Source organism: Choloepus didactylus, chromosome 3 (assembly GCF_015220235.1).
Source record: "Choloepus didactylus isolate mChoDid1 chromosome 3, mChoDid1.pri, whole genome shotgun sequence".
NCBI classification, from domain to species: domain Eukaryota; kingdom Metazoa; phylum Chordata; class Mammalia; order Pilosa; family Megalonychidae; genus Choloepus; species Choloepus didactylus.
Window position 1 is genome coordinate 164,359,912 of NC_051309.1, and position 27,764 is coordinate 164,387,675.

The window sequence follows — 27,764 nt, forward strand, 5'->3', positions numbered from 1 at the left end:
GAAGCCATGGGGAGCAGCCAGAAGCTGGAAGTCAGTGGAAACCAGAAGAGAAAGGAGAAGACACCACCATGTGCACTGACACGTGATGGAAAAGCTAAGGACCGAGGATCGCCGGCAGCCAGCCCCAGGATGCCACAGTCTTTGGGGAGAAAGCATTGCCTGCTGACACCCAACTTTGGACTTTGAGCCTCAAAACCGTGAGCTAACAAATTCCCATTGTTTAAGTCAACCCATTGTATGGTATTTGTTTTAGCAGCCAGGAAACTAAAACAAGTAGTTTGGTAAAACTACATTTCAGGAACATGAAAATAGAAAAACATTTTAATTCCAGAAATAAAATAAGACACCTACCTTCAAGTATTTAATTTTGGGGCAATGATATCTGACTTGGAATATCTCCAGTTTAACTAATTTACTTTAAATGGACAGTATGTGCTCAGAAAAGTATGTTAAACAAAAATAATGGTTTGGCAAAATGACCATGAAATTTTAAGAAAGATGGAGAAAACAAAATAAACAGATAAGCAAAAATGAAATAAAATGCTGTGTACCAGACACACCAGACAGCATGCAGGATCTCAGGCCATCTCTGCCTTTATTCAACAAGAGGCAGAAGGCATATATGCTGTAATCCTGCACCTGTTCCAGGGATCCTGCCTGTGGGAGACACTGCCTGTAAAAGGATGCACTCCACAGCTCTGGTGATGAACAGCATTCATGTTTCCCTGTGTTATAAGCTGCAGGTCAATGAGCACCTTTTGCTGACCAGCTCTTTGCAGAATACATGAAGAGCTGAGCCAAGAATAAGAAGGCCTTTCAGTGCCCTAATACTCCCCCCTCCCTCCTACCCAGCTCCCAGCCAACCCCACCATCATATATTCTGCTGAAGTCATCACTCAGTCACTTGCTCTAGTATTTATGTCTAGCATGTGCCAGTAACTGTGCTAGGTAGGGAGTTACAATGGTAAAGTACATTCCTAGTTTAAACTTTTAATCTACCACTTAAGAAGGGTCCCCAGATATCATGCCAGCTAAAATAATTATTATTAGGCTACTGGGAAAAAAGAATTTAGGTGAGCCCTCTATGGAAACTGGTCAGTCAGCACAAAGGTGAGGCAAGTCCTGTCCTAAGATCAAAAAAACAACTGAAGACTATGAAAACAATATCATCAGACTTAAAAAAGAGATGCCTGTAACACCACAGCTTTCTTCCATCAAAGCCTATACCCCTGCCAAACAAACAAGGCTCCTGCTTTTAAGTTCATCCAAATTCCTTGAATTAATTCCTTATTTTGTTATAGCCATTGTTTTTTATTTCAAATGATTTGTAGTCAAGAATGGAAACATTAAGACATATGTAAGATAAAGGAAATCTCCTGTAATCCCATCCTTTGCTTATTGTCTAAAATTTATTACATCTATCTACAGACTTTTAAAATAAATATTTCATGTATTATTATATAGATATTTTAGAAAAACAAAAACAGGATCATTTTATACCAATTTCTATGTAACTTGCTTTTTCACAGTTGTTCACTCAATAAAGATTTATTAGGTGCCTCCAACATGTCACGCACCCTTCCCAGTGCCAGGAATACATCAGTGAACAAGACAAAAATCCCTGCCCTCATGGAGCTTCCATTCCAGCAGGGAGATGGAGACAATAGATAAGCAATCAATGTGGTATGTTAGAAGGCCAGAAGTACCCTGGAGAAAAGGAAAAAGTAGAGAAGGGTGAGGAGCCTCAGAAATGGGCAGAAGAGAGGCAGAAACTGGAGTGCCAGGTGGGGGCGAGAGGCTACATCAATGGCACTGTTGGACAGCTGCTTTTGGCACCTTTCGTCTGTTGTCCACCAGTACTGGTTTGTAGTTGATGGTGTTTCTGGAGGGATGTGGAGGGGGAAGAAGGTCTTGAGCATGGGATGACTTAAATAGTTCTCTAACCCATATTAAATTCTGGACCAGTACACCACCTACACTGTCTCTCTGATTCCAGGAGTGGGGGCATGGCAGGGGAGCAGGGAAGAGAACAAAGGCCAATTGCTGGCCTGAAGGGGCTGGGCACAGGGGGCATCTGAAATGTGCCTGCTGCAGGAGGGCTGTCCGCAGAAAAGACTGCCCCGTGTCCTGCAAGCAGTTCAGGCAGGTTTCACCCACTGGGTTAAAGGTGGCCCCATCATTTTTTAAAAAACCAGAAGGATTTTAACCATAATAGCATACATACTACCTATATACCAAGTATTTAAAGTGCCCTAAGTACAAGATCCTCCTACTCTTTCCTCTTTCTCTCTTCCTCTCTCTGTTTCATATATACATATATGGTTGTTAAATGATCCTTTATTGAAATATTTTCTTTGCAGTTCTTAACTAGCTGGGCATTCCTCTGCACCACTGTTTATGTCACCTCTGATGCTGTGAGGGTAGTGACTGTCAACACTACAGCTCATAGACAGGGCGGTCCCCCAAACCTCTTCAATGGTTCCAGAGTTCTCTGGCTAAAGATCAGTGCCGGATCTATCAGGCAATGTTGACAGTCTCATCAAAAGTGATCTTTCCATTGTGTTTAATGTTTTTCTGTTTCTTTTCTCTCTGGGTGGTTCCACAAGGGCTTTACTATCAGGGCAGAGGCTGAAGGTGCCACCTCAATCTGGGCCTGTCCTTCTGAATGGTCAGATCCTCCTTAATCCTTAGACCCTTACAGTCACAGCAGCCTTGGCCATGTCATCAGTCTTTTATTTTTAGTACCTGTTATGGATTGAAATGCATCCCAAAAGTCATGTTCAAATCCTAATCACTGGTCCTATGAATGTGAATTTATTTGTAAACAGGATCTTTAAAGATGTTATTTGTTAAGATGAAGCCAAATTGGGTTAGGGTGGTCCTAATCAATTATGACCGGTGTCCTTATAAGCAGAGGAAATTTGGGCACAGTCAGTAAAAGGCAGAAACAGACGGAGAGATGGCCATGTGACAGAGGCAGAGAATGAGTTATGCCACAAGCCAAAGAACAACACAGATTGCTGGACACCCACCAGAAGCCAGCGGGGAGGCATGGAAGAGATTCTCCCCTTTAAGAAGAAGCATGGCCCTGTCAGCTCTCTGACTTTGGACTCCTAGACTCCAGAACCATGAGACAACACATTTCTGTTGTTTAAGCCAACTAGCCTGTGGTACTTTGTTATAGCAGCCCTGGCAAACTAAGACAATACTGCTAGTTTCATCTTTAATAATTTGCATTCTGATCATGAATAATTGTTCTACATGTCTCCAGAAAAAATTTTTCTTTCTCAATGCAGTGAGACAAGGAAGTCTTCGTGTTAACCACTGTGGGCTGTTTGGCAGGAGTGGGTCTGTTTAATTATCTACCCCAGTGGTGCTCACTGAGTCACATGAGTGTTGCATCCGCTTCTCTGCCTGCGTGGGGTCGCAGGCTGAAATCCATGCGAGGAGTGCAGATTTGGGGGGAGGACAAACAGCATCACTTCAGTGAGAAGGTGGAGCCAGGGACCTGTTTTCCATCTTGATGATGGTGTGTAAGTCTCTCTCTGGCTACACAGTATGGAGTTCATTTCTTATGTCTTTTCAGAAGAGGATATTTTTATACAACAGAAATGATACGTGGGCAACATATAAAGATGGCACATCATGTTTGGGAAAACTACATCTTAGTCTCCACCAGGGTGTACACTAGATAATGGGTAATTGTTGACATCTAAAAGTCATAACCTTTGACCCAATAATCCCACTTTTGGGAATCTATTCTTCAGAAATAAAAAGCACTTGTGGGTGTGAATATCTCTAAGAGAATGCGCATTACAGCATCGTTTGTAGTGGCAAAACCCAGAATATTAAGCAAAAACAAATGAAACAACCTGAATGTCCATCAATAGGGGAAACGTTCACTCAATTATGATACACTCATATGAGGGAATATTAGGCAGGTATGAGGAAACTATGCATTAGTTTTAGATCTACTACCCTCTAAGAGAAGCCCATAAAAATACTGTTAAATGAAAACTGCACACTGCTCAGGAATGGGTATAGGATGACAGAATTTTTTTTTGTAAAAAGCAGGGGAACAGTCTATGTTTATGTATATGTTTGTTAGCTTTGGCTGGGCACATGCAAAGGACAGAAAGCTACACACTGCCTTTTTAACACTGTACTGTGGGGATTTGGATGGACTGGTCGGAAATTAACTTCTTTTCTTTTTCTTTTCTTTTACCAAATCTGTGTATTGTTTGACTTGTTACAATGAATATATGTTACTTTTTTAACTGAAAAAAAAAAATCCAAAAAAATAAATTCAATCACAAGAAAGAAGTTACAAGATCAGCAAAAATAATAGTTCCACAAATAAAAGCAAAAACCGCTTAAAAACAAGGGAAACAAAGAAAATTCCTGTTGTTTTAGTTGTTTTTCAAGGCAATAAGGGCCATAAAATATTCCATGAAATAACTAGAAATATAAAAACTTTTCTGATACCATTCCTTAGAGATTTTACTTAATAGGAAGCAATGCAGATAAATGTTTTTGAATGTGTCTCATTTACACATATTTGGTTCATAATCATCAGCTCCCATTTTGTAATTTTGAATAATATGACTTCATAAAATCACTAATTATTCTATTATTTTTTAAAATTTCTACTCATCACAATATTGAGAAGCAATGAAGGAGGCAGCTCTTTTCCTATGGCAAAGACCACAAGAGGTAATTCTCCCAGTCTTTTTCAGCCTAATTTTGCTTGTGTTCAGCTATTTAGCAAAAGATAATTCATTCATTAATTATTTTGTAAAAGGTAATTCTTGCACATAGTCTGCAATTCAAAAGGGGTCAAAAGGTGTACAGTGAAGCCCGGGTACCCCATCCTTGCCTGTCTTCCCAGTTCCCTCCCAAAAGACAACCTTTTGTACATCTTTACAAAGGCACTGCATATTCGTATATATGTATGTGAGTTTTAACACTAATAGCAGCTAAAAAAACATGAATACTATTCCATATCTTGTATTTTTCACCCAATAATTTCTAGGAGTTTGGACCATAGTAGGAGATATATATCTGCCTTTTAAATTACTATATAATACTCCATTGTAAGGATGTACTACAGTTTATTTAAGCAGTCCATTTATGTTTATTCCAATATGCTATATAGGAATCCTTAATCTAGGGCCCACTAGTGGGTCTCTGGAGCTCCAGAAACTATATCTTGAATTTGCACAAATGTACATATCCTGGTGCTCTCTTCAGGGGAGACAGAAGGTTCACAGGCTGCATCAGACTCTCAAAGGGCTCCGTGACCCAGAAACAGAGCTCACTGCCACAGCTCCCTTGATTGCAGGATGGTTTGCTTTTGATTCTATAGAAAAAAACAGAGAGTACCTCCAGAAGAATCTCCTATCCAAATCTAAGGGAAGTCAATGGCATTCTTCTCTATTTTTATTAGCAGTGTTTAGTCTGCCTTCCTTTCAGTGCCTCACACAAACACCAATTAATCTACACATGCTGTAAAACAAACAGGCCTCTTTACACCTATATCCGCATAGTCTTCATCACCTGGTGGAAAAAAACACTGATGATAAAGAGTTTTCTGCCCATTACCTATCTATGAAAATAAGCTTGTCATCATAATTAGTTTCACCATCCCTGGCTTGCTTCTCTGTCATTTCTTTCCCTTGAGTTCTGTTAATAGCAGAAATTGGCTGCTAAACTATTATTCTGGTCTGTATAAGGAGGCTGACAGCAGAAGCATTCTGGCTGCTAAACTATTATTCTGGTCTGTATAAGGAGGCTGACAGCAGAAGCATTCTGTTTTTTTTGACAAGTGGGTATGATCTGTAAAGGTGTGAAGAAGACTTGATAATACTTCTCAGCTCCATTACATTAACCTGGAAGGCATTCTACCCAAGAAATGAATCCGATATTAAATTGCCTGTTTTATGAGTTTTTCTTTAATAATTTTTCTAATCTTTACAATGTTTTCGTAGCCTCAGTATTTTCTGATCTCTATTTCCTGAGATTAATAAGGCAACTTCATTTTATGAACACTGTTTTATTAGATCTTCTTTATTTGGGAGGGAAGAGGAAAAGAAGGGAAGACATATCTGCGCATTCGTCTCCCAGTTTCTGCCTAGATGATTATGCAAGGTTTCACAAAGAGACCATAACTCTTTATTTATAAAGAATGCTACTGGAATACCATCAAAAAGTCACAAAGTCTCCAAACAAATCAATAAACAAAACCAAAAATGAACAAAAATCCTTCCATGTAGAGGAGTTCAGGGGATCCTGAGAGCCCCTGGAGGGCAAAGGTAAGGGGCATGAGGAGGTCCAATGTGCATTCCAGCATGAAGGATGACAGTCTGAGGCAGATGCAGGGTTCAATTTAGGAGGCCACTGCAGTGATCTGGGCAAGAGATGATAAAGGTCTCAAGTGAGGCAGTAAGTACAGTAGGGATGGAAAGGAGACAGATTCCAGAACTATTCAGAAGGTAAACCAGCAGGACTCAGTAACTAATTGGATGTGAAGGACAAGAAGTAACAGTAATTACTACTTAATGAGCACTTACTATGTTTCAAACAATGTGAGAGGGGCCTTCCTGCCTCATCACATTTAATCCTTGCAATAACTCTGTGAGGAGTATTAATGTGTTTTAGAGATGAAGAAACAGAGGCACTGTGGGGTTAAGTAAATTGCCCAAGGTCACAAAGCAAATAAATGGAGACCCCAGCCTGTCCAACTAAAAGTCCAAGCAGCAGCTAGTCCCCATGTGACCCAGTGGGAGGACCTGAGGAGGAGTGCGATGAGGTGGAAGGACCTAGGAGGGTGATGCGATGGGAGGACTCAGGGAGGGGGTGGAGGGAGGACTCAGGAAGGAGGGTGGCATGATGGGAGGACTCAGGGAGGAGGATGGTGTGGTGGGAGGATCTGGGGAGGAGGGTGATGCAGTGGGAGGACCTGGGGAGGAGGTTGACACAGTGGGAGAATTCAGGGAGGAGGGCGGCATGGTGGGAGGACTCGGGGAGGAGGGCGACATGGAGGGAGGACTCAAGGAGGACGGCAACATGGTGGGAAGACTCAGGGAAGAAGGCAACATGGTGGGAGGACCTTGGAAGGAAGCAATGCAGTGGGAGAACTCAGAGAGGAGGACAGCACAATGGGAGGACTGGGGAGGAGGATGATGCAGAGGGAGGATCCAAGGATACTCTTTGGGTTTCTCCAGAGATGCTAAGTTTGTGGTGGTGTCATCAAGTGAGGTGCAGAATATAGGAGGAGGAGAAGGTTAGAAAGGAGATAAAGTGTTCAGTTGAGTATAACTCCACAGTCAAGAGCAATGATTAAAGTCAGGCAGGGCAAGGAAATTACACATTTTGCTAAAAGACCACCCCAACAATTAAATGTTGTGTAATGAGGTGGCAGGAATCAGGAAACAGAAAAGGCTAAGTATGAAGCATGAAACTGTATTCATATTGAAAGTATACTGTTGACCTTCCTTTCTGCAAATGACTGTAATTATCTGCTTGGTGACACAGAAAAAATCTCCAGCAATTATTAACCAAGTTATCACCCCCACAGAATCTAGCAGGTTCTACAAAGGTGATTTTTTGGCCTGTACTGTTTCCACTCCTTAACTTGCTGCTGTTGGATATATCCCTCCCTGTTCTACTGGGAACCTTTTAACACTGAAAATGTTAAAATGCATTAAAGAAGGAAATGAAGTTAACTAAGACTTGAGAAGTTTTTAAAGTGTTGCACGGTTAAGGGTTCACAAAAATGTTGGGTGGCAACATAATGTAGTGAAACACAAACTAGACTTGGGATGAAAGACTGTGTTTGTATTCTGGCTTGGCATGACACCAGGTAAGTTACCCACTTATCTCTCTCAGCTTCACTCTCTTCATCAGCAAACTGGGGCTGATGATAACATAGCAGAGGGTTATTACAAGTATTAAATGAGACAATGTATGTCTGAGTACCTAGCAGGGGGCTCGGAGCACCACAGAAGCCCAATATATGCTAGTGTTTTTCCTTCTACCCTTTGAAGACAAGAGGCATATGTCTGAAGTTTATAAGCTATAGCCAGTGACAATGTTGTGCACATAATAAATATTTAATAAATATCTGTGTATCATTTAAAACCCACCTATGCTGTGCACAATTTGGTTTTGAAATCATAGATCTTGTACCATTTTGCTCATCTTGGCCATTTATAAGATACAGTTCACCATTTGAAAATACCACTAAGCTTATTTGTTCACATATTCTACCCAAATAAGTAAACAGCAGTAAAAGGAATCTTATCGATGTCAAGTAGAACAGCTGAGTTTAATAAATCAAAGATCAGCTTTATCATCACATACCCCACTGAACAGTTTGAGAAAGAAAACATACTCTCTGCTTCTTGGGAAATTTAATTGTCCTGATCTTGGTAGCAAACCTACAACTGTTGTATTTTATTTACAAAACTCTGCATTCCCAAAGGACGATGTTGCATGAAGATCATGGGGAAAACATTTTGTAACATCTGGCTGGGTCCTCACTCCTTGCATTGCTCTTGCCAGATTCCTCCCTGGGGGCTGGCCCCTATCCGGGTCCTCCCAGCTGGGGCCAGCACAGTCTGCAGAGCCTATCTGGGGCCACTGCATGACTCCCCAACTGTGAGAAGCCTCCCTGTGCCTTCTCCTCATGCCGCATCCCACCAATCTCCTGGGATCCTTTCGGTGTGAAGCCTGAATTCGCATCTGGCCCATATACCAGTAATCAATGAATTAAGTACAAATTGCTAAATGGAGCATTTCTATTCTTACTCTCTGTTTCTGTGCATAGCTCCCTTTTCTCGCTGCATTCATCTCCCTCACTCCATGTTTCCCCCTCCCTCTCTATCTTCATCCCCCCACCCAGCTCCACGTTTCTGCATCTCTCTCTGTTCCTCCCTATTTGTCTCTGTTTCTCCACACACCCTTCAATAACATATGGACAGAATACTAAAACAGCAAATATTTAGGGTAACCTAGGATGAGTTTAGATTCCCCTCCACTTCTGATTTTTACTCACCCAGAACTATCTCTGAATCGAATGATTCTTCAGCCAGGCTTCCAGAAGGGGCGGGTAAGACGTCATCATCAAAGCTGATGAGGTCGATGTCCCCTGGAGGCTTACTCTGCAGAAGAACTGGGGGGTTGGCCGGGGGCCCTTCTCCCAGCGACCTGAAGGCTTTGGCTTGTGATGCCACTGAGAGTCGGGGAGGAACAGGCACAGGCCTCAGGGAAGCTGGAGGGCAGGGAGGGTTTTCTGAGGACACTGCTTTCCTCGGAGGCAAAGGGCGAGGGGCAGGAGTTGGAACTTTCTTCCCACCGTCAGGGCTCTCAGCCATGGGGCCTCCTCCTGGAATCTCATGACTGACACTTCGTAGAAGGGCAGGATTTGGTTTCTTTGGCAATTCAGGTTTGGTTACTGGGATACCCCTTGCTTCTTGAGGTGGGGGCTGTGGGGTGAGCCCTTCCCTGAAGGCTGCCTTGAGTCTGCTGTCAGCTGACGAGTCCCATTCTCCAGAAGCTCTGTTAGCAGCTGGTTTGGGAGCCACAGAGGGTTTCCCTGAGGAAACAGCAGACCTTGGGGGGAGCATGCGGGGAGCAATTTCTGGTTTCTTGGGCAATCCCAAGGTTTCTGTATTTGTCTGACCCTCAAATGCTTTGATCCTTGAAACAATACTATTTTGGCTTCGTTCTGCATTCATAATGTTCATCACTGACTGACTGTCCAAGTCACTGGGATTGTCCAGCAGAAACTGGGACCGGCTTGGGGATGGCTCCTCTTCTGTGGCCACTGGGCTAATTTTCGGGTGACTTTCCTTTTTAATGTGAGTATCTCTGGCTATTGGTCTGAGGTTGCTTTTTGATCTTGGCCTTGGCACTGGACATCTTGTAGCACTGGGGTTTTCTGAACTATTTTGTTCTTCAGAAATATCGAAGAGAATTAAAGGCGCCACATTTGTCGGAGGATCACCAGGTGAGACTGCTGAGGATGGCTTGAGAGGTGCCTGCAGTGCTGCCAAGAACGAAATGAACACAAAGAAGTTGCAATGTTATAATTTAAGAGGAAAAAAAATTAGAAGATCTGCAGATTTTTTCCAAAAAATCTATGCAAGATTTTAATTTTCTTAATTAGTAAAAAGTAATTCCAAAACCACTGGGGAAATGTTTATACTCAGTTTCCTGCAGGAGAGTTCTTCCAGTTATCTGTGCTCATATAACAAATATTCACTCGATAATACTTTTTAACACCATTAAATTCTTGATTCTTACTAGATTTATTATATGACCCAATCCTCTCTGGTTGTCAAAATTCCAAAATTTCTTGCTTTACTTTTCCAAAGCAACTATCATCTCTGTTGCCTTAACAAAAAATTTTTAAAGGCTAACAGGACAATCATCCTTAGCATCTTATTAAGTTTCAGTTGCTGAATATAACATCATTTTCAGTGGGACTAAAGGGCATCAGCAGTAATATACCCCATGAGTTAAACAGATGATGTTTCTGTGATATGAACTAGGGTGAGCCCATGGGATTAAGGCTGTGACTCGAGAGAATGATTTATTATAATAATCACAGCACACCCAAATAAAGCAAGCACATAGTGATTGCACCGACTGGGAAGTAAAGCTCAATGAATTATGCACAAATCACAAACTATTTTAAAGGCTGGGAGCCTACTGATTACTTCCCTAGAACTAGGTCAGAATCAGGAAGGGCAAATTATTCACATTACTTTGAGGCAGATGGTTGTCTATTTCTTCTGAAAAGTCAGTCTGGGTTGCAGAAGTGATAGTATGCCTGGGAGTGGCAGCAGCATTATTATTATTTGTAGAATTAACTTGAACTTGGTTGATTTCTTTTATGACTTGTTCATAAGATGGTGGGAGCTGCAAAATAAAGAATGGAGATTTTAGACATCTACAGGAAAGTAGCCAAGGTGTTGACAGTTCATTGTTCTATCTTTGAATTTTGTTTTAAAAATAAAATTTAAAGAGATAATGTGGTATTTATTCACCTCAGCAGGAACCAGCTCACTGGGCCTCCAGGGGCCTGCAGAAGAAGATGGGGGGAATCCCAATCCAGGTGGGGCTCCCGGAAACCAAGAGGCCGGCCTCAGCGGCTCAGCGGCAACGATGGTGATCTCCGGGCGCCTACAAACAGAAGTCTCCGTGGAGTGTCGTAGGGTAGAAACAAGCTATTGTCTATCTGCGAATGTGCCAAGATTCATAAAAACCACTACCCAAAAAAAGTTCTGTAAGAACTGCCACATTCACAGAAATGGAACAGTGCACTCGGACAGACTTCAAGGGAACAAGAGGCAGTTGTCCTCTATGACTTCGGCCTCAAGAAGTTAGAGATGGACCCTGAGCATAGCAACCTAGGGCCCTGTCTTGGTTGATAAGGATGGGGACTAAGTAAAACCCACAGAGTCTCTATTCCAGGGTTGTACTCTCTGGCCCACAACACAAACATAATTGTGAGATAGGCAAATGCACTGGTCAATTGGAATTGTTTGGTTTTCTGCTATTATAAAGTACAAACCCTGAAATGAAAATTAGCACCTAAAAACAACGTCCTCTTCAGCCTCGCCCCACCTCTGCCCCAATTCCAAGTTCTTGTTAAGTGTTTAGAGTTACATGTTCACTTTGAGACCGTGATGTGTGTCTGTATTCCTGATTAATTTTGCATATGATTTGATGATTAATCTTTGATGCCGAGGGGTAGTAGTGTTTTTGTCATTTTCTTAACCTGATTCTACATTTCCAGCTTAACCTTCAGCAAGATTTTCTAACAAATACCAACTGTGTGACCTTGTGGAAATTAAACAATCTCTCTGAGCTCAGTTTTCTCATCTGACAAATAAGGTTGGTGATGTCTGCTCTGCCTCTCTATAGTACTCAATGGAAAATGAGATTTTCAAAATCAAAAAGCACTGCCATTATCCAAACTGTGATATATATACACTCATATACTAGCTTGTGAAATAGTAAAACCTAATCTTTGCTTAAGCCCAAATTGCCTTCCCAAAGAACCGCATCGTATAGCTTTTGTCTAACTAGGTGGTAGTAATAATGAGTTACTATTTAATCAGTGTTAAATACTTTACATGATTTAATCCTTATGACAACTTTATGACATAAGTATGATTAGCCCCATTTAATAGATAGGGATACAAAGGCTAAGAGAGATTAAGTAGCTTGCCAAGGTCACAAAGTGGGAAAGTAGTGAAGTCAGGATTTGAACTTTGTTCCGTCTTGACTCTAAGGTTCTTGCTTTAATTACTCTATACCATACTGTAAAAACATGAAAGTGGGGATTATGTCTTCCAAACATTCATCCATTCATTTATCCATCTGTCCACCCTTCCATCCTATTATGTATCATTCTTCCATCCATTGTATAATCTATTTGTCCATCAACTGATCCTTCCTTCTCTCTATTCAGCTAATCACTCCTCTCTCTTTCTCTCCCTCTCTCCAACCAGCCATCTATTCATCCAGTCAGTCCATCCAGCCTGCCTCTTTTCCTTTCTTCATCCTTCCATTCAATTTTCTGCTGTCATCCATCCATTTATCCATGCAACATAAACTAAGTGACTAGGATGAACAAAGCATTTCTTTCTTAAAAGCAGTTACACCAATGCTTTACATATAGCAGTTACTTATTAAATTTTTAAAATTGATTTTAGTAAATACAGTCACTTTTCAGGTCTATATTCGCTTCTTCACACTTATAGATTAATTCAGGGAATGTATTGAAGAGGCAGAAAACAGTAATACTTTGCTTATGAAAGAGAAATATTTAACTTGCTAATTGATAACACTTTTATTTCAATTATTAGCAGAATATATGCTCTCAGTTATAAATATGACCATACCTTCTATCTCGATGAAGATCACTCTGAATTGAAGTCCGAGAAGCTATAGAAGGAAGAATAAATTGGTATAGCACAAAATTAACATATTCAATAAAAGTTTACATTTTTATAGAGTGCACTACTGGAAAAAGTTGGCATATAGTTGATATTTGAATTTTAACATATTTGAATTTTAACACTGGTAAATAGAAAAGTAAATCAAAATAGCCTTTTTAAAAGTAAATCAACATAGTCTTTTTATTATGGTATACAATTAATTATAGTTATATATTTGAATTGCATAAGAAAACGGAGATTTCAAAAACTCCCCAAAGCAGATTCTATGCTTCTGAAAATTATTTGAAGATAGAAGATAGAAAGGAAGATGGTTATTAAATATAAATTGCATGGTAAGAGCATTAAGACAATGATATGAAATAATAATGGGCAGAAAATTTTTTAAAAATACCTTTGTAATCCCTATGACTATACCTTTGTGATCCTTATTTATAATTCTATTGTCAAGAGAATGGAAGTGGTCAAATTTTCATCTATTATTTTCTATCTTTTCTGGAACTTTACAATCTTGAAATTGTTTTATTACTTAAAGTAAGAGAAAACAGTAAATGCAAAATATAGTCATCACTTTTATAAATATATTTATAGTACATAATATGGTATATTCAGGACTGACTTTTCTCTCAAGGCTCAACTCAAGAAGCTAGATAGTTTAAATTTTTTTCCAAATTTTACTTTATAAATCAGACAAGTCTTAGACAATCTGGAAAATTTGTCACATATGGTATTAAATTTTGTGTAATAGAGGACATTATCCCTATTTTCAAGGAACATATTCTAAAGACCCTTCAACCAAAAAAAAAAAATCTTCAAATACTGTACTGTCAAGATTTGTGCACATAGGGGAATTTGTTTCAGTCATAAACTATTTCTGCCAGTTGCCTTCATATCTCTCCAAAACTCTATTTTTTCAATTCTTCTGATTTGAAAGGATTGGAAGTGTGAATCTTTTCTTTCTGCTTCTTACCGACTTCTGATTCTCTCTGAACAAACAAGGAAACTGCTAAAGCTGGAAGAGGGAAGGGAGAGGAAAGGGGAAAATGAAATTCAGACTGGGATGGGAGTGGTGACAGCTGAACCTATGCTGGGTTGCCAAAACAAACCTCGAGCATCTGAAACCAAAACCTCTCCATCGTGAGTTGGAGGATGTCCTATATTCTTATCATCAGCTGGTTTGACTGTTAGATTTTTATCAAGAGCTAAGCCAAGCTGAGGTGCTTTTAGTCTGTTGCAATAAAAGAGGACAGAGAGGCTACAGCTCTGAGTAGTGCATCTGATTTGTAAGGATCATTTCATTAAGTCAGAGGCTCACCCGAGCGTGCTATAATCACATCACCACCATCGCTAACGCCAGAATCAGCAGACAGAGAACTTTAAAAAGACATCATGTATTGTCACAAACATACCTCTTCCACGGGGCATTTTTGCTGTGCACTATTCATGAGTGCTAAGGGAAAAAAAGAAGGGGTTATAGAAGAGGAAAGGGAGAAAAAAGAGTGAACCTAGTTGCCTATTTTCTAAAAGGGAATTTGGAGCCAGACTGTCTTGCCTTAACCACTGTTTTTACCCTTTCTACGAGGGAGAAAAAAAGTTGATAAACCATAGGTATAGAGAGGAAAGAAATCTGTAGCTATGAAGATCTATCTGTACAGCCAGGACATCCATACACATAACCACGGTCCAAATATTCTGCTTGTAGTTGTTAACAACGGTACAAAAAAATCTAAAACCCATTTTGCAGAATTAATTTGCTACTTTAATAGGGATCAATTTTAAAGGAGGAAAAACACTGGGGTAATTTGGTGGTCAATTTACATTCTGTTAAATCAATGGCTTTTGACCTGCTTGCCCCGTCACACAAGAGGTCATCAGTACGGGGGCCTCTGGTAACAGATCATCTTCTCCCTGACCCCTCCCCCTGATGTGGCAAGATGAGGGGAGAGAGGGTCTCGCAGTCACACTTATAGATCTCCGCCTCCACACCCTCAGGCAGTTACTGCTTTCCCCTCTCCTGCTCTGTCTGATGTTTTCTCCCCCGACTCATTTTCTATGAAATCTCCCTTGATCCTTTCCGAACGACTGACCCCTTTTGTCAGTGTCGAACAAGTTTGGTAGCTAGAGACACTTTAGATTTTCTTGTCAGATTTTCCTATTGTGTCTCACAATTTGTTAATTATCCTATAAACCTCATTCTTATTTTCTCAGATTAAAAAGCTTTGATGTAGGTGTGGTCAGGAGAATCGAATTTGCCACCAGCACCCTTACACACCAATGTGTTCCATTTGATCCCCGCCACAAGCTGTTAGCCTTTCATGCATTTCAGGTTAATGCCACAGAATAAGGCAATATTTTCAGTTAAAGTTATCCTTTCAATTTCAGAAATATTTTCGAACTTTTCTAATCATATGGTTAAATTCACATTAAGCATGAAATATTCATATTAGGATGTTTAGAAAAGTTGAGCTATGGATTTACAATTCTAGCACAATAAAGAATAAAGCAGCATCACAATCTGGAAGGACCCTTGGAGATCGTCCTACCCAAGCGTTACAGATGAGGAAACTGAGATGCAGAGAGGGTAAGTGAATTATCCCAAGTGCCCATTAGTTGCAAGGCTGGGAGCAGTTTAACACCTTGTAGAGCCAGAAGAACTGGATGCTCATCCTGATTTAAATAATTCAAAATTAATGATTAAATGATGACCAGAAGTAATAAACACATAGGAATATTATATTATAGTATTGATAATACAAATCAATACAAATCTTAATAATAGAAAATAACTCACTAACTACATTTTCTTGGGACACAAGATGAGATAGATGCATCTGACATGGCAGCAAGAACATATGTGATGGAGTGGAAAGCTCAGCGGCCTTGGAGTCAGGAAGCCCAGGTCCATACCCCAGCTCCACCTGGTGACCAGTCATTTTACCTCTCTGAGACTTATCCTCCCATCTGTAAAATGGGGTTACACCTATCATGCAGTGTTACTTTACAGTATAAATCTAACAGTTTCTGACCTATGGAAGGCAATCAATATTAGTAAAATCTGAATTTCAGAGAAAAATTTTCCTGAGAAAGTTAATGAAAAGATCATGAAATTCCAGATACATCCAGTTAGGACACTTTAGCAGAAAAGGAGGACCCCCAGCTTGACTGGAATCAGAATCATTCTGAAAGAATTTGAAATACAACTGGTTTAAAGAACATAACTTGTAAAAATATGGTGGCCTTTCTCCTTGCCACAGTTAGATAACTGTGTCTGGGATAGTAAAGCAAAAGTTGTTTCCAACCTTTTCTTACAGGACAGGCAAAAAGGGAAAACAAGAAAAGGGGACGGCACAATTATTCCTCATTCTGTCTTTACATGGCGTCACATTGGACTGTTTGGCCTGCTTGCCTAAACATCAACACAATCAGCAAATATTTCCTAAGTGTTTACAAAGCGACCAACATGTAAGAATTAAAAAGACAACTGGGCTAGTAAAATTAAAAGACACCTCAAAGAAAGGACTCTCCCTTTATTTCACCTCCTTCCACTCTCTGCAGGGGTCCTCCTTTGCAATTTCCTCTTCTCATTCTCCAGTCTGATCTCTTCATTGACTCCTCTGCTGCCTACGAACGAACGTCTCTGAGATTCCTCATCTGAGACAATCAACGAACATGTTTGAATCTCCTCTTCACTCGACCCTGCTCATGTCCCAAGCTACAGTCCAGCCCTCTCCTTTCTCCCTCTCCCTCCCTTTGTTTACCACCAAATTTCATGGAAGAGTCGGCTGCTTCCGCTTCCACATATTCTATTCATTGTTCAAACTGAAGTCTGGCTTTCAATGTTCTACTCAAATTGCTCTCTCAAAGGTCACCACTGACCTCCTAAGTGCCACTTACAATGACCTATTCTCAGCCTTCTGCTTGACCTTGCTGCACCATTAAGAACTATTTGTGATTCATCCATTCCTTTCAAAACACTCTCCTCCTTTGACCTGGAACACACACTGACTATTCTTTTACAGCTTTCTTTGTTGACTCCTCCTCAGCTGCCTTCTTCAGCTCTGCATGGCAGGGCCTCAGGGAAAACAAGATCCATTTTGGAGGACCCATGGGAAATCAGTTATAGATTATGGTCCCTACCAAAGGTTTTGAAATCCAAGAGGAAAGTAAAGTAAGAAACCAGGGGCAGAAGGCAGGAGCCAGCAGAAAGGATTCAGTCAAAGGAGGCCCTTCCCTTCAGCAGGGCTGGGTTTATTGGGTCATGAATCTTTCATCTGATGGGCCCTTAAAGGCATAACCTGGTCTCAGATGTGAATAGTGCCCAAGATTCTGCCCTTTGTCATCTTCTCTATCCTGTATGCTTTCTTCCTAAATGTTTAGCTACTCCCAGGTGTTTGCCTATAACCTTGACTCTCCCCCAAATTATAGCTCCAGCAAGAAATTCTTGCCTAAATTCCAGACCCTAATTTCCAACTTAAATTCTCTCTCTCCCTTCTCTTCCCCTCAGTGGTTCTAAGGCATTGTGGGGATCCAGGAGCCCTCTCCTCCATAGTGAAAGTGAGTTATTTCACATAGCCGCCTACTTGACCAGGACGGACAAAGCCATCAGACATCACGGTGCCTGTGTGTGTGTGTGTGGGGGGGGGGAGGGATGATGTACGAATGGTACTATACACAGAATATTGAAACTCCCCTCCTCTGGTCACTGTTGATAACAAATCTCCACACCCCTGTGTCACAAGACCCTGCTGTTCTCATACCCTATGGAATGTCCTTGCCCTAACCCTTATAAACCACCCCCTGGCACCCACCCCTCCCTCATCCCCTGCTCTTTGTGGGGCGCTAACTTCCATCTTTCCTCAGCCAGCCTCCACTGAGAAAAATCACTTCCTGTCAGTAAGTCCCATTAAACTCATGTCTAATTCTGTGCCTGGTATGTTCTTTGGTCTTGGGGCTGAACTGGGTTGGAACAGGCATTTAATGCTGGCATGAATTTTTCATTTTTACACGTGAATTCCCTTCAGATATTGTGGTATTCCCATATCCTTACAATTCACCAACAAAGAAAAAAGAGATTGGGCAAATGTGGAATATACTTCTGTACTGCTACCTTATAAATTTTTCATGGGAATGGTTCAAATGCATGCTGTTCATAACCTGTGAATTTAGGATATCCTAAATTCATGCTAATATTACAAATTATGTTTCTAAAAATAGGCTTCCTTCTCCTCAGGGTGGTGACCTTAGAACTCAAATAATGTGAAGTATATCTTAAAATATCCAAAATCCCTTCTTTTTCTTTCCCCATAACAGGTAATCCATGTCCTATTTGTACAAGGGAGCATTCCGGAGTCTTTTATTAAAAAGATTGTTAACCAAGAAGTAGAGACAGAAAGTATGAAAGGACCATTTTGGAGAGAATTCTACTCCCAGCCTTTTTCTCTTGTATGTGGAGGTGTGAGCCTATCTTTACAGGTATCTATGAAGTTAAAAATATTGTGGAGAGAACTGTGGAAGCAAATGAACCAAAAAGGACAGGGTTTGATATTTTACAAACTCCTCAGATGTCTTTACCTGCAGAAAATGGTTATGTGAAACTTAAGATTAAATCATAAAAATTTACTAAGTAGTCCAGATTAACAAAAAATTTTGATCTGTAAGAGAAAATTATTGTTCTGAGAAACTGACCTATCAATAAATGAAACTTTAAAAGGAAGTTAAAAAACTAGCTGCTTGTCTGAAAATGGTTTATTACTCCTTAGGAGAAGCTACTTTTGTTGGGTTCTTTGTAAGAGTCACCAAATACAATCACTTGCTGGAAATCTAATAATCATCATTTAAATTTATTATACAGGAAAACAGAGAACAGGAAAAAACAAACTTACATCTCTTGATCACTGCTCTAATGGATGACAAGGGTCCTTGGCTAGAAAAAGAAAGAAAGAAAACTTATTATACAGTCATCAATCCTTTTGAAGAAGAGTCATTCACAATACCAGTTATTTTTGGGACTCAATATGGCACCAAGCTGCAAGTATCATACGTTAGTCACTGGCTTATCCTCTTTACAAAACAAAAGTAAAGAAATCTTTAAAAGCATTGACTATGATATTTAAGAAGTTTTATGGGAAATGAGAAGGCTGGTGAAATGTATCTGCAGTGTAAATAAAATTTCACCTTAAATTTGCCTACACAGCTGCCCACAGACTGTGTCTTCCAGAGCAAATCTGGACACCATTTGAAGTCAGGTAGCAAAAGCTTGAAAGAGCACTGATTCCCTATATATCTCTTTTGTGTTTGGCTTTGGAATTCCTCTCTTCTCATGTCAGTTCAAAACAGATAATCTATATACTCAGTTTGACCTAAGGACCAATAGTACTTCCTATAATCAGAATGAAAAACATTAGCACCTAAATATAAAACTCTCCTCTGTTGCTTTGAGTTTGGTTGATGTTGGTTGTCCTGGCTCTGCCTCTAACTGTGTGACCTTGGGCAAGTCATGGAACCCTTCTGAGCCTCTGGTTATTAATTGGTCAAGACCCTCTAGCTATAAAGGTTTTTGTTACCAGCTTGTGAGTTTTTTTTATTCTGTCTTTATTCAGACTAGCTGGATTGTTTTTGAAATCTTTTAGGAAAAAGATGCAACCCTGAAAGTTTCATGATTTGATTTAGGAAAACAACAACAACGACGACGAAAACTATTTGTTTATAAAATCTTTGTTTTTCTCAGAATTCTATTTTTGAATTTATGTTTTTTTTTTTTAAATTTATACTTATGGTAATCTGTATAAATCCTTTTGCTGTTACTTAGGTAGTTAAGATAAAATTTCAGGAAGATATAATGCTATATCATTCATTTTAAGAGAGGGACATTTTAAGAATATATTATTCTGCCATACAGGAAAAAAAGAAAATTAAGTTTGTGGAATTCTCTAATACCATGAAGCAAGGACAGTAATATAAGGACATAATTGTTTTCAGCAATACTGATTTAAAAAAAAAAGTTCTTGGAAAAAGAACTGAAATAAAAGAATAATAAAACCCTCCTGAGGTTGTTGTGAAGAGTAAGGGGGAGAATCCACTAAAGCATTCTACACAGTGCTTGGTACAAAGCTTGTGTTCAATAAATGTGAACTGCTACTATCATTAGGCATGTTTACTCATAACCTTTAGGGGCATCACAAAACACTCAACAAAACGCACAACCTTTAATGGGTTCCCATTCCAGGACCTGACATCACACAGATAGTAAACCTGACTAGTTGGTCAGGTTTCAAAAAGACTTTTTCTTTGAGATATTCTTTGCTCCCTTCTGGTTTCCCCTGTGCAGATGGAATCTGAGCCCAGGCCACTCCACACCAAAACAAAGTGATGCAAAACTGCACCTTCCCTCCACTCTAAATTTATAACTCTATGTCCTAGCTTTGGCAGAGTTAATTCAGATATTTTGTCTTTTGCTCTTCAGGCATTACTTCCCCTAATACCAGGAGTCCTTGTTCTTGGTGGGGTATATAAAACCACTCCTGAGATATAACAAAGACCCGTCTAAAAGGGAGATAGAACACTAGGGGGAAATGGCTTCCAAAACCCAAGAAAGAGAATCAAGTGTTGGTGTTAGAGCATAATTGCCTCAGGTCTCATTGCCTGATGATTTATCTTCCCCCAGGAGTCAAGGGTGGGAGTCTTCTTCTTCTTCTTTTTTTGGCAAATGAAGATCCAGTTTTCCCAGCACTATTATTGAAGAGAGTATTCTTTCCCAATTGAGTGTTTTTCCCTCCTGTCAAAAATCAGTTGGCCATAAGTGTTAGGGTTGATTTCTGAGCTCTCAAATTGGTTCCATTGGTCTAAATGTCTGTACTTGTGCCAATACCATTAGTGTGACTTTGTAATAAATTTTAAGATTGGGAAGTGTGAGTTCTTCAACTTCACTCTTATTTTTCAAGATGACTTTAGTTCTTTGGGGCCCCTTACCCTTCCACATAAATTTGATGATTGGCTTTTCCATTTCTGCAAAGAAGGTTGTTAGAATTTTGATTGATATTGCCTTGAATCTATAAATTGCTTTGGGTAGGACTGACATCTTAATGATATTTAGTCTTCCAATCCATGAACACAGAACGCCCTTCCATTTATTAGGTCTTCTTTGATTCCTTTTAGCAATGTTTCATAGTTTTCTTTGTATAAGTCCTTTATATGCTTAGTTAGATTTATTCCTAGATATTTGAGTTTTTAGCAGCCATCATGACTGGAATTTTTTTTCTTGATTTCTTGTTCCAGTTGTTCATTACTTGTGTATAGAAACACTACCAATTTTTTGGTGTTGATCTTGTACCCTGCCACTTCGCTGAATTCATTTATTAGATCCAGGAGATTTGTTGTGGATTTTTCAGGATTTTTTGTATATAGGATTATGTCTTCTGCAATTAGGGTGAGTTTTACTTCTTCCTTTCCATTTTGGAGGCCTTTTATTTCTTTTTCTTGCCTAATTTATTTGGCTGGAGCTTCCAGGACAATGTTGAATAACAGTGCTGACAGTGGGCATCCTTATCTTGTTCCTGATCTCAGAAGGAAAGTTTTCAGTCTTGCACCATTAAGTAGGATGTTAGCTGTGGGCTTTTCATATATGCCTTTTATCATGTTGAAGTTTCCTTCTATTCCTATCTTTCAAAGTGTTTTTATCAAGAAAGGACGCTGGATATTGTCAAATGCTTTTTCTCGTCGATTGAGATGACCATGTTTTTCTCCCTTCATTTTGTTAATACAGTGTATTACACAAATTGATTTTTTATGTTGAACCAACCTTGCATAGCAGGGATAGATCCCACTTGAACATGGTGTATAATTCTTTTAATATGCTTTGGATTCAATTTGCTAGTATTCTGTTGAGGATTTTTGCATCTATATTCATAAGAGATATTGGTCTGTGGTTTCTTTTCTTGTGGTATCTTTATCTGGCTTTGACAAGAGGATGATGTTGGCCTTGTAGAATGAGTTAGGGAGTGTTCCTTCTTCTTCGATTTTCTGGAAGAGTTTGAGCAGAATTGGATTTGTCTTCCTGGAATGTTTTATATAATTCCCCTGTGAAGTCAACTGGTCCTGGGCTTTTCTTTTTTGGGGAGGTTTTTGATGACTGATCCAATCTCCTTACTAGTTATTGGTTTGTTTAGATTTTCTGTTTCTTCTTGAGTCAGTGTAGGTGGTTTGCGTGTTTCTAGGAATTTGTCCATTTCATCTAGGTTATCTAATTTATTGGCATACAGCTGTTCATAGTATTCTCTTATAGTTCTTTTTATTTTAGTGGGGTCAATAGTAATGTCTATCTTTCTTCTATCCTTTCTTCCCATTGCCCACAATGAGTCCTCCTCAGGCTTTCTGTAGGAGCACTCTGTATCACTGTCATTGCATGAAAGCTTAGCTAGTTGTTAGGCAAGTATTTTTAAGAAAGAAAATTGCATTTTAAAAGTTTCTTAACCTAATGAAATGAATCTCTAATGATGTAACTTCATTGGTGAACATGATGATGAGAACAGCTTGTAACTGTTTGTGTGCCACACACAGGATCCATTTAACACATGAGGAACTGAAGAGAGGTGTATAGAGTTTAGGTGTCTTGCCTACGGTCACACAGCTGGTAAGTGGCCAAGCCAAATGGGAATTCACTACTGTCCGACTATAGTCCGGAATTCTCTACTTCAGGCTTGGGGGGATGGGGAAACGTTTCTGGATGTTCCACAAAGTTCAATATGTTGGCAAGTATTCTCAAGCAGAAAGCTGACCAAAGAAATTTCTCAGTGAAGTCTGTGTTGACTCTGCAGATGCAGAAGGCAGCAAAATAAAAGTTGCTAGGTGTGACATTTCAATGTTGTCAAAAACCACCACCACTACAATGGTTAACTCTTAAATCTCACCACAGAAGATCCAACCTCTCCTTTTATTTTCCACCACATTTTACTTATAATATGACAGATTATAAAAAAGTATTGTACTTATGCAACTTTCAAAGCAATGAGTTTATTTCTAAGTTTACACACACACACACAATTACATTTTCTTTCATGAGCAAAGAACTGTTTTTACAAACAAGCAACTGGAGTTAGTGGGTTTGGTTTTTTTGGTCCACTATTGAAAATAATGCCTTCAAGTGCCCACCATCATCATCACATCTGTTTTTGGGATTCTCTCTGTGTGTAGAGGCCACTGAATATGTTAAAAAATGTGTTCCTTTGCAAAAAGCCTCAATAAAGGCCAAGAGCATATCATTCAAGTGCCACTCAGTAAAGCCAGTAGTTTAACAAGGAGTTAAGCTAATCAATTTAGGAGAACAGCCTCCAGTCATGTAAACTGATAAACCTACCAGTCGATATAATGTTTATTTCCCAAAACTCTGAACATTTGGATGGACTCATACCCATTTCTTAGAAAAAAGTATTTAGTCAGGTTGGTGTGATTTTTGCAGGTTAGAAGTCGCATTATCTCACCCAGACCTACCCGATTCATTCTCTTGTACATACAATACTTACTACTCGTACAATAGGTACCAGGCACCAGGAATGCTTTGAAAGCAGACTCTGCCATCAATGGGAAAGACAAATACTGCAACTGTCTTTATTTTATAGTATTTATAGGGGTAGGCACAAGGTGCTAAGGATGCAGAGATGTAGGGTACATTATTCCATCTTGGGGTATCAGGAAAAGTGTCCAAAAAGTGACAGATATCTTGAATTAGACCTTAAAATCCTGTAAGAGAATGGTTCTGAAGAGGGAGTTTCAGGCAGTAAGTACAAAGGATCAGGGGTGAGCAGTTCAGCACTCTTTGAGCACAGCATGTGAAGAAGTTATGGTAAGAGATAAATAGAGCCTGGAACTCAAATATCCTCACAATGAAACCAAAGTTCTTGACTTGCTGCTTTTCAGGAAAAAAAAAATAATAATAATAATCACATGAACTTTTTAAAACAGTCTTGGGCCAACACTGATTTGCTTCCTAAAACTTAAAGCAATAGTGTATTACAGAATTGCAGAAATACCTATGTTTTCATTTTACATGTGCATAGTCATAACTTGTATCATCCTATACTACCTGCTAGACTAAGACAATATATTATGTAATGAAGAGAATAAAGTATGAGCTAGCACTTGCCACTGAGACAAATATATAGCTATCATTTAAAAATATCTAAATTAATGTCACTCTCACATTGTATAGGACCAGATCTGATCAACTGTGGGGAATGGAAAAGAATAAGTGCAATCACTTGAAACTACTAGTTTTATACTTCTAAAACTCTGTTGTGCCTCCATATTTTAGAATTCTTTCCGTGAGAATTACAGAATAAAGATTCATAAGGAAAAAATAATTGAGATCCAATTCGAACGACTTTGGTTAAAGTTAAAAACTATAACAAAACTACAAAGGACTTCTACTGATACTCTGAAATATCTGGGGGAAAAGTTATTTGAATTCTGAGTTTACTTATTTTCTCATCACTATTGACAGTCCAATTATGATCCTTAAGATCTATAATATGACATCATGTTACATCAGGTATTTTCCTACGTAATCTTTTTCAAGGACAACCAAATTTTGTATGTCACCATTATTTAACATATTTAGTTAAATAAAGCTAATAAACACATTTAAATGAGTTTTATTAACACTTTCTACCTAATATAAAACTTGTGAAATGAGTTCTACAGACTGTCACACCTGTGGGCACGAAGAGTATGGAGGGCAGGTAGAGAAAAACCAAATAGGATGCATGAAGATCTTGTGGAACAGCATGACTGTAGGGGGAAGCGGACAGGATTTGGAGCCAGCCAGAGACCTACTTTCCTGCCTGTGTGAGCTCAGCCAATTTACTTACTTGCTGGAATTGTTTCCTTATTTGTAAAATAAGGATAATAATGCCTACCTTTGGCTTGTTGCTTAGACTGAATGAGAAAACTATGTAAAGTATATAGCACAGTGCTTGCACATCTTAGACTCTCAAAAATGTTAGTAATATTTCCTACCCTATTTCCCAATATACAAACTGCTATGCAGTCTATGAAATATGAGGCTAAAATTTCTGGAACCATCCTGCTAACACCAGATGGGTCGGTCTTATAGTTACCATAATCCTACCTTATAAATTCAAATAATTAACCATTCACATTTCAGTCAGAATTATTACTCACTACTTAGAACCATTCTGAGTTTCACAATGCATGATTCTCATATAACTAATCTATGAAGCTGATGCCACGACAAAGCTAAGAGAACAAAATGCACTGACAAGCCTTTGTGAGCACTGTATTATCCACATTGAAAACAAAGATCTCTGTTCCTTTAGGTCATCCTTCCCAGGATGTTTTCATACAATGGGCAAGATGATCAGTCGCTCCATAGATTTAATTTCATATTTCTTTAACTCTTAAAAAAGAAATCACATAAAAAAGTTAGAAGACACTAGAAAATGCTTTCAACTGTAATATATTAGTTACAATCATAGTACATTTAAAATTAGAATATGTTACCCTGTCTTCCCAGTTCTTTAAGTTTGTTGGTTTCTTCTTTCTTCACAACTAGACTCCCTGATTAAATGATAAGACTACTAGACTATCATTTTTGTAGTGCGATTCAATGGAATTATATGTGATCAGTGACCTAATGCGAACTCAATCCTACTAGGAGAGAGAAAGAAATAATTTAAATAGTTCAGGAAATTCTGTCTGTAAATCCCTGGTAATAAGTGAGAGATGTTTTTCCCGCTTGTTTCATCCTGTTGGCCTCGATTCTCAGTTACATCTTTTGTATGCACCTCTTGCTAAGTGTCTGGAGCTAATGTTGAAAAATAGGTATTTTTCATATGAAATGTTGCCTTGATGAGTATCTGGTATTCAATGAAGAACAGTATTGTGTTCTAAGACTAGATTCTGTTCAATAAAGGTTGGCCTTATTGAGACATGGTGTATTTGACTTCAACACGGCACAGAATTTTGCAACAAATATTGTACTTTGAGTGTGAATTGATGGAATTACAGGACTGCTTTAGTGTATTCACAGCTTTCATTGTACACCATCTTCAGAACCCATCCCTTCATGAATTCAGACTGGTGGCCGTCAACCAGTAGGCAGCATAAACTTCACCTGTATCCTGATAAATTTCAAACCATGGAACTTCATACATAATAACATACACTGATCAGATGGAGCTTTGTCTAAGTGGGTTATGTCTATAAGATGCGGGGCAGGTGCAGCTTGCTTTGAGAAGAGGTGCAAGGCATAAATCAAGCCAGCACCTAAGAAAGACAGCATTTACTGCACATGTGAGAATAGCATCTATAATCTCTTCAAATGCAAACACAAAAACATTGAGAACTATGGATCTGATGTATACATATGTTCAGTAAACACCTATTGAATGAACCAAGGAATAAATAACTAGGAAAATATTTTCTGGGATCATATTTTTCCTCTACAGTCAGCCTAAAGTGATCTATAGAAAGAGTTTATATAAAAATCCTAAAAAGACAAAAAAGGCAAAAATCCAAACCTCTCTTTTCTAGATATAAAGCAATAGAGTAGGATTAAATTTTATGATTAGGAGTTATTTGTTCGTAAAAGGCATAAAAGGATAGCCTTTTAGGGGGTGCCCACTGAATGCCAAGACAAAATGGGGAATAATGAAATAAAAGACAAATATATGGCAGGTTCAGTCTGAAGCATGTACAATGTCCAGAGACTGACCTTTCGAACTACTGTCTCATTTAGCTGAAGATTTCTGTATTTTTGACCAAAAGGTGAGTGTGCACTTCACTAAGAGTAAATTTTAAGCTTTGAACCTGGAAGTTTAATGTCTATGCTATTTAGGTCTATGCATTATACTAAGTTCCTGTCTCAGTTTGCCAGGGCTGCAGTAACGAGGTACCTCAGACCAGCTGGCTTAAATGGCAGACGTTTACCACAGTTTAGGAGGCTAGAAGGCTGAAATCAAGGTGCCAGCAGGACCATGCTTCCACTCAAAGGGGGAGTCCATTCCACGCCTCTCCCCCGGCTTCCGGTGGGTGGACGACAAGCCATGGTGCTGCCTGGCTAGCGGCATCACTCATCCCAGCCTTCCTCACACAGCCACCTCTATCTTTCTGTGTCCAAATTTCCTCTCCTTATAAGGACACCAGTCATATTGAATTAGGACCCACCATAATCCAGTTTCATCATAACAAGTAACAGCTTCAAAAAATACTATTTGTAAGTAAGTTCACATTCACAGGACTGGAGGTGAGGGCTTGAACATGTCTTTTTTGGGACACAATTCAACCCATAACAGTACAAAGGTAAAGGATCGACTGAGACATGGTCCCTGCCCAGAAGGTACTAATAGCCAGGTCAGAAGCTAATAGACAGGGGAAGAACTTAAAATTTGTGTGTATTTCTGCTTTTCTTAAAATTAGAATTGCCATTTCTTTTTCCCTTGTACTAGAGGTATTTTTGTATATTATTTCCTCTATAAAACTATAAGCTTCTTCTCTGGACAGGCATATTGTAGATATTCAATAAACGTTCATATGATTTTGTTTACAAATCTTAAATTAAAAAAAAAAATTAAGGCACCTTTTAAAATTAAAGCAATTTTTAAAGTCCTCTCAACATCTCAGATTCCATGCCATGGAATACTTTGGATTATATATAAAGAATCTCCTAAAAACAACTGATTCACCCAGTTACGCCCCATTTAACAATGATTTTTAAAGGATATGAAGAGACGTTCTTTTTTTTTTAAAAAAAAGAATAGAAAAATGATACCCTTCTCTAAAATC

At 39.1% G+C, this 27,764-nt stretch overlaps 1 protein-coding gene across 8 annotated transcripts in view; it reads right to left on the minus strand.

Moving 5' to 3' along the window:
* Positions 1-27,764, minus strand: part of SH3D19 (SH3 domain containing 19) — a 177,476-nt gene that overhangs the window by 32,949 nt on the left and 116,763 nt on the right. For 5 of the 8 annotated variants that reach the window (XM_037830805.1, XM_037830808.1, XM_037830804.1 and 2 more), the window contains 6 exons: positions 18,851-18,891; positions 14,378-14,418; positions 12,915-12,957; positions 11,052-11,187; positions 10,770-10,923; positions 9,056-10,048 (listed from right to left, as the gene is read on the minus strand). In XM_037830805.1, the coding sequence (XP_037686733.1) occupies positions 9,056-10,048; positions 10,770-10,923; positions 11,052-11,187; positions 12,915-12,957; positions 14,378-14,393 (1,342 nt within the window). In that variant the 5' untranslated portion in view covers positions 14,394-14,418; positions 18,851-18,891. The remainder of the gene's footprint in view (positions 1-9,055; positions 10,049-10,769; positions 10,924-11,051; positions 11,188-12,914; positions 12,958-14,377; positions 14,419-18,850; positions 18,892-27,764) is intronic. The other 3 variants (XM_037830803.1, XM_037830802.1, XM_037830809.1) reach the window with 1 other exon arrangement.